The 7551-nt window shown below is 42.6% G+C and overlaps 2 protein-coding genes across 5 annotated transcripts in view; one reads left to right on the top strand and one right to left on the bottom strand.

Moving 5' to 3' along the window:
• Positions 1-43, bottom strand: part of KIF15 (kinesin family member 15) — a 69030-nt gene extending 68987 nt beyond the window's left edge. Inside the window, exon 1 of the mRNA XM_061196518.1 lies at positions 19-43. Within this exon, the coding sequence (XP_061052501.1) occupies positions 19-37 (19 nt within the window). The 5' untranslated portion in view covers positions 38-43. The remainder of the gene's footprint in view (positions 1-18) is intronic.
• Positions 44-236: 193 nt separating this feature from the next.
• On the top strand, positions 237-6944 carry KIAA1143 (KIAA1143 ortholog). 4 transcript variants are annotated; one of them, XR_009701582.1, is made up of 5 exons: positions 237-405; positions 3311-3455; positions 4507-4569; positions 5302-5392; positions 6629-6944. XR_009701582.1 is itself a non-coding variant. In XM_061196531.1 (4 exons), exons 1-4 carry the CDS (start codon positions 298-300, stop codon positions 5319-5321), a joined length of 336 nt encoding a protein of 111 aa, XP_061052514.1. In that variant the 5' UTR covers positions 237-297; the 3' UTR covers positions 5322-6597. The 4 variants fall into 4 exon arrangements, 3 of the variants coding, with proteins under 3 accessions (XP_061052514.1, XP_061052515.1, XP_061052512.1); XM_061196531.1 differs by lacking the exon at positions 6629-6944 and having other exon boundaries at positions 5302-6597; XM_061196532.1 differs by lacking the exon at positions 6629-6944 and having other exon boundaries at positions 5305-6597.
• Positions 6945-7551: the final 607 nt, after the last annotated feature.

Here is a 7551-nt window from a genome sequence, read left to right on the forward strand (position 1 = left end):
CCTGGGCTTCTCACTTACTTTTGCAACCGGACGGCATGGTGCCCTCACCCCTCGATCCCGAGACCGACGGAGCGACTGCCCTCACTTCCAGCCCAGCCGCTCGCGGAGATTCCGCCCACTCAAGATGGCCGCGAATTTAAATTTGGCGCTCAGGTCGGACGTTGACGCCAGCATGGAGGCTGCCATGTTGCCAGGCCTTGAGTCAGGGTCGGGGCCGACGTGACGTCACGAGTAGGCGCCTTCGCCTCTGTACAGTCTCCAGGCGGCTGGGGGATCCTGTTTTTCCCTATCGCGGCTATGAGCAAGCGGAATCAGGTGTCGTACGTGCGGCCAGCCGAGCCGGCGTTCCTGGCCCGCTTCAAGGAACGGATCGGCTACGAGGAAGGGCCCACGGTAGAAACCAAGGTGAGCCCGGGCCAGTCCCGTTACCGCAGAAATGCGGCCCGCTCCGCCACTTCCAGCTTCTGGCTTGACTTGGAGGCCAGATACTGATGGGTCCCTCCTCGCACCCGCGCCCGGCCCCTAGTCCGAGTGTCCTCGGACCCCAGGCTGGTCATCTTCAAACAACTACTGCCTCTTTCGCCCAGGAAGCTATTTGTCGTTTTCACAGTGCTGCTGTGTTCTTGAAAATGACTTCACGCAGGTAAAGCGCCTCGTCCTTGGTAGACGGTTAAGAAAGATCATTTTCCTCTCTCTTCGTTTTCACTTGCTTATCCCATAACCTGTAGTTAGCAGTGTGGGTGGTAGCGTCGTCCCATTTTCCAGGTAAAGAAACTGAGGCCACTCGATCAAATGACCTGATATCCTAAGCCTTGAGTCTGGAACATCCTTAAGGAATGCCCTAGATCTACTTCTGTGCTTGTTGTCACCAAAAAAAAAAAAAAAAAAAACGGAAAGCAAAAATCTTGAATATCTTGGATCTCAATAGAAGAAGAGGAGCTTCAGGAAGGAGCCACACCTGGATAGTTTAGAAACGGGGATTGGTGGGAGGCAACTTCTAAGCCCCCCCAGGCTCCTACCCGAACTGATTCACATCAAAATCTGCCCTACCTTTTTTAATAGAAAGAGACTATTATGCTTAGGGCATGTGTGGAGAAATAGAGAATTTATTTAGCACTTTGTGTCTAGCACTTGCACAAAGACCCACCCCTCAAGTCACTTAGTAGGACACAAAATTGACTTAAGTGCAGTTAATCCAGTGAGTATGTGCTAAACCCAGGCACTGGGCCAGGCTCTGAAAGGACAAAGAGATGGATCTCCAAAATGCCCTGTTCTTTAACACCTTCCTGCTTGCCTCATCTCAGCCTTCACAGGTCACCACCTCAGTGAAGCCCTTTGAGCCTCCCCCAGACAGTAACTCCTCCTCTGTTCTTCTCTTCACTCTATCCGCATCTTATCTGCAATACTCATCATTCTGCATGGCAACTACTTGCTCTCTTGGGTATCTCCACCACTAAATCGAACACTCTAAGTATCTTAATCCCTCTGTATTTTCCTAGTACAGTGCCTGTGGCACCAAGTAGTGGGTGACAAGTTACATTGGTTAGATGACTGTGGTTATCGTCAGGCAAGGCTTCATGGAGGAGGGGACATTTAGATTGAATCTTGAGCATGGGTAAGTCAGCAGGTAGAGATGGAAGGAACAGCATGGGTAAAAGTGTAGAGATAGTCACGGACTGACTGTGTTTAGAAGTGATTGAGGGACTGATAGAGGTGAGGCCATATGGACTATTCAGTAGGCAACAAGGAGCATGTTTGGATAGAGATAACATGATCAGGGAGTGACTGGTCCCCAGGACCAAAAACAGTGACGATGGCGAAGAGGATGAGGTTTGAGAAAAGGGACATGGTTTCAGCGATGAGGAGAATATGGACCTAATTTTATAGTTTGCTTCAGGTCCTAGTGATGATCATGTGTGTGCCTAGTTAACACCTTCAAGATTGCAGCTTAGAATGCTATCTTAGGAGAACTCGGGGTTGGGGGGGGGGGGAAGCTTTCCAATTAATATCAGTCATTCGGGCTAACACATTTGATCAACAGACTTTTCAGTAGACAGATGTCCCAGGTTCCTGTGTTTGCGAAACCAACTTCATTCTTAATCATTTTGGCAGTATAATCATTCTAGGAATCTGTTAACAAAAAGAAAAGAGTTTCATGGGAAATCACTATATAATTATAGTTTATAGTTTAAGATTATAGCTGTGGTTATTGACTGAGGCCAAATCCTGCAGGGCTTTGCTGCCCTGTTTGGGAGACAAGGAAGGCTCTGTGAGAGGTGGACTAACAAGCTATTTGAATAATGTGTGGTGGGTGTGCATGCCTTTCAACCTAGCATTTCCATTCGAGGAATTTATCTATGTATAAGTTTGCAAAAGTGAACAAAAACATGTGCAAAAATTTTATTATAGTAGAAAAAAACTAGAGACAACCAAAATTTTTACTTACAAAGAATTGGTCAGATAAACCATGAGATAACCATATGTATAATTAAATACTGGGTAGTGATTTTTAAAAATAGATGATGCCATATGTATCTCAAGGCATTGTGCAAAGATTTTTTTGAGTAAAAAAGTTGGGCGAGTGGGGCTTATATGATGTCTGACATTTTTTAAAAATCTCAGTCAACTAGCCAAATATTACCATTTGTTGCACCTGTAGAGTCATTGCATGGTTTCTGTTATTTTCTGTACTTTTCTATGTTTGGTACATTTCATAATTTAAAAAGAAAAAAGAAAGCGAGTCATATAGTAGTATGTTCTGTGTCTTGTTCGTATACAAAATGTCTTCTATACCTCCATATTTTTATACACTTAGAATAACACTTAAGATACCCACCAAACAAGCTACTGGAAGGGAGTAAAGATGAGCAGTAGGTGAAGGAGGACCTTTTACTTGCCGTTTTCTGTACTTTGCTGGTGTTTATTTTTTGTCACACTTTGAGAAGAGATGTAAGTGGAAAGGGTTGATGAAGAGCAGAGAGAACTGCTGTAGTCAGCACTGCCCTGAGTAGGCTGAATGCTGGCAGAACATGAAGCAGAGGGCCCCTGACATCAGGAACTGCAAGCTGGGGTCCTGCTGAAATGGAAACCAGTTCCCTTGAACAGGCACCCCAGGATAACTGGCAGGTGGACCTCTTCCCTACTCTGGTGAGGTTAGATTCTTAAGAGTTACTTGAAAATTCATTGCCAAACACATTTAGTCAATAAAGTTACCCTTCTCACTCTAGTAATTACAGTTTCTCACAGAGACAGTGGTTGTATTTAGTTCAAGGTCAGCAACTTAAATGTTATGTTTGTGTTTTTTTCCTAGAGAATCCAGCTTCAGCTCCCAGGTGAAGATGGTGATCACAGTGACAAAGAAGATGAACAGCCCCAAGTGGTGGTTTTAAAAAAGGGAGACCTATCAGTTGAAGAAGTCATGAAAATTAAAACAGAAATAAAGGCTGCCAAAGCAGGTATGTCTGAAAGTAAGCTGGTTTTTCTACCAACTTAATGAGTTAGGTATGAAATCATTTTATACAGTGGTATGGTATGTTTGAAGGAGACAGTCCTAGGTTCAAACTTTGGCTTTTTTTTTTTTTTTTTTTTAATTATTTATTTTATTTATTTTTGGCTGCGTTGGGTCTTTGTTGCTGTACGTGGGCTTTCTCTAGTTGTGGCAAGCGGGGACTACTCTTCGTTGCGTTGCGTGGGTTTCTCATTGTGGTGGCTTCTCTTGTTGCGGAGCACGGGCTCTAGGCATGCAGGCTTCAGTGGTTGCAGCATGCGGGCTCAGTAGTTGTGGCTCGCGGGCTCTAGAGCGCAGGCTCAGTAGTTGTGGCCCACGGGCCTAGTTGCTCCGCGACATGTGGGATCTTCCCGGACCAGGGATCAAACCCGTATCCCCTGCGTTGGCAGGCGGATTCTCAGCCACTGCGCCACCAGGGAAGCCCCAAACTTTGGCTTTAACACTTACCAGATGTGTGACCTTGAACAAGTTATTTCATCTCTCAGCCTCAGTTACCTCATCAGTAAAATGGGGACAACAGTTGTGCCCACTTTATTGGGCTGTTATAAGGGTTAAGTGCAAATTTAAGTAAAAACATCTGTTTTTTAAAAACATATCTGGTTAGGTTTAACAAACTAGTCAACAGAGGTGTATTTAATTAGTGCCTGAAGTGTGGTATGCTATATAGTATTTTTTTCATTATTTGTAAGCATTTATTACATTGCTTTAGGAGGAAATGCTGGAGTTCCAAACAATCGCTTTTCGAAATACTTAAAAATATAGCCTGATTGTAATGAATTGGGGACTGGCAATATTACACAATACTTCGTTCGGTACATGAGTTTTTATTAAGTGACTGCATGTCTTTTGGCTATATAGCTAGAGGCAGTGGAGAAGACCAGACTGAATTGACTCAAGGACATCCATAAATACCGTATGAGATTTTCTGCCGTTTGACTCTCTGATAAAGTCAAAATAACGAGAGAAAGAAAGTTTTTTAACTTTGTTTTTTGCTGCAGATGAAGAACCAGCTTCAGCTGATGGAAGAATTATGTATCGAAAACCAGTCAAGCGTTCCTCAGGTGAAAAATATTCCGGTTTAACAGCAAGCTCAAAAAAGAAGAAGACAAATGAAGAAGATGAAATAAATAAGCAGGATTCAGTTAAAAAGAACTCACAAAAGCAAATCAAAAATAGTAGCCTCCTTTCTTTTGACAATGAAGATGAAAGTGAATAAGTATAAATAAATATTTTGGACTTAGTCTTCTTTAAGAACATACGGGGTATTTTTTTAAATAACATCTTTTTTTCCTATTATAATACAAGTTCAGGGACTTCCCTGGTTGTCCAGTGGTTAAGACCTCATGCTTCCCCTGCAGGGGGCACAGGTTCGATCCCTGGTTGGGGAACTAAGATTCCATATGCTGCACGGTGTGGCCAAAAAGTAAAACTAAAACATTAAAAAAAAAAAAAAGATAATACACGTTCACTGGAGAAAATTTAGAAAATACAGAAAACATTCAGTAAGATAAAACATATCTATCCATCAAAACCCTTTTGACCTGAACTGCTAACTCTCTAGACATTAACTACCACTAACATTTTGTTATTTCCTGTGTGTGGGATGTGTGTGTATGTAAATTATATTTTTCTAAACAAAATTGTGATTGTATTCTGTATGTTCTCAGTCCTGCTTCTCACTTGACATTGTATCATGAGCATTTTTCTAGGTCAGTAAAATTCAAAATCCTGACATTAAGAGCTACAGAGGATTTTGTAATTAAACAGATCCTGTGTTTTATCTTCCTCTTCAGCAGAACCTCACTTTGGATGAGGGAGATGATCATATGCCTAGTTACCAATACTTCCCCAGCTCCTGCTAAGGGTAGCCGTGTGACAGCTCTGGTAAGTTAAGAGATACAAGTGGATCTTGAACAAGTAAGGATCTAATACAGGTGACCATGATACAAGTTAGGATCTACTGAATCACATGGTGACTATTATTGATTACACGGTTAAAAAAAAAAGATACAAGTGGAAGTCTGCTTACTAGGTTTTTTGATACAAAAGGACAGATTTGGCAAGCGTGAACCTTTGTCCTCTCTCCATCCTGCCTGGAGCACAAACATGAAACCAAGAAGTACCAGAGCCATTTTGGGGCATGAAGAAGACAGCCACTTGTTCTGGGTGGTACAGTGGAAAGACTCGAGGAGCTTGGATCGTGATGGCATGCCTGGAGGAGCTGCTGTACTAGCCTTGGACTTCCTGATACATGAGGATAAACACCCTCTTAGTTAATCCTCTGTCGGGTTTCTGTTACATGCAGCCTAATGATACAGTGGTAGAATGTGTGTGCACAGAAACCTCCAAGTGTATTTCTGATGATTTCCTTAGAATGAGTTGCTGGAAGCAGAATTACTAGATCAAAGTATTTGTATATTTCTAAAGCTTTTCGTGCTTTCTTTCAAATTGCTTTCTAGGTGGTTTTTACCATTTTATTCATACCACCTACAATAGCCCACATCACCTCATCCCTGATGCATTCAATTTGATGCTTTGAAAATGGTGTTTAATAGTTATATTTAACTGGCATTTTCTTTGACCAGGGAAGCTAAACTGTTTTTCATGTTACCTAATAATTTTCCTCATTACTGCAAGTCAGCCGAAACTGGAGACTTGTCAAGATCCCATTCTTCACCAGCCAGAAATTAGGCATTTCAGATTCCATGTTATGAATTTGGTGCCACACCTATCTTTCAGCCATTTTCAGACCTAGTGTAAAGAATCCTCAAAAGTGATTCATGTGAGTGGGCTAGTGTGAGTCCTGAAATAGGCTCTCTAAATTACACAAACTAGTCCCGAAGCCATTCCTAGTACTATCTTTAATGTATACTCACTTGTAACAAGCCAGGGTTTTTTCTAATCTGTATCATTGCTATATCTATTCTTGTACCAACACCCCACTGCTTTAATGACTGTAAATTTTAGTATGTCTTAGCATTTACAGGTGGGAGTCTGCAGGGCAGGAGGGCCTTTGTCTTACCTCTGTATCCTCAGTACCCAGAACAGTACCTAACATATTAAGAGCAAAATAAATATAGTTAGAATAACTGAGTGTTTAATTTTTTTTTTTTTTAACAGGCCGGTGGTTCTCAAAGTGTGGATCCTGGACAAGCAGCATCAGCACCCCTGGAAACCTAAGGATGCAAATGTGCAGGCCTTGCCCAAGAATCAGAAATTTCGGGTGTAGGGCCCAGCATTCTCTGTAACAAGTCTGCCAGGTGGTTCTGATGCTCACTCGAATTTGAGAAATACTGATAAAGCCTATTATAAGGGAGATAAAACAAAAAATTTAAACAAGTAACATGAAAGACTGTTTAAAAGATCTTAAATCTTGAAACTTATCATATTGATGAAGTCTTTACCGTAGGTGATATTTCTAACAATGTTAAGTGTGAGTGTTACCAGCCAGGAAGCATATCTCATGATGAAAGCCCACGACCAAGGTAGGGTGGCAGGTGACATCTGAGCAGCCTTAAGAAAGTTGCTTCACCTCTGTAAACTACTTTCTAAGAACAGTGGGTCCTGTTAACTGCCGAGAAAGGTGAATGAGTTTGGGGCCAGAGGAGAGAGGCTAGTCCTTTTTCCTCACGAACTGTCCCCTTGCTTCTCAGGAATGGACCATATGAGCAGGGCTAGACAAATAGGTCAGTAATGTGATCCCAGGGCTGAGGCAGGAATAGTAAAAGGACAAGCCTGGAACATCTTGTGCCCAAAAGTAAGGCGGTCCTCAAAGAATAACGGGGGCATGTCAAAAGGACACACGTGGAGGAAAAGGGATAGGTCTTCCTTGCAGTAGAATCCCAATTAATAAATGTAGGAGGAATGATGGAAATAGAAAAAATAAAATCACCATTTGGGGGACTTCCCTGGTGGCACAGTGGTTAAGAATCCGCCTGCCAATTCAGGGGACACGGGTTCGAGCCCTGGTCGAGGAGATCCCACATGCCGCGGAGCAACTAAGCCAGTGTGCCACAACTACTGAGCCTGTGCTCTAGAGCCTA

Source organism: Eubalaena glacialis, chromosome 7 (genome assembly GCF_028564815.1).
Source record: "Eubalaena glacialis isolate mEubGla1 chromosome 7, mEubGla1.1.hap2.+ XY, whole genome shotgun sequence".
In the NCBI taxonomy this organism is placed as follows: Eukaryota; Metazoa; Chordata; class Mammalia; order Artiodactyla; family Balaenidae; genus Eubalaena; species Eubalaena glacialis.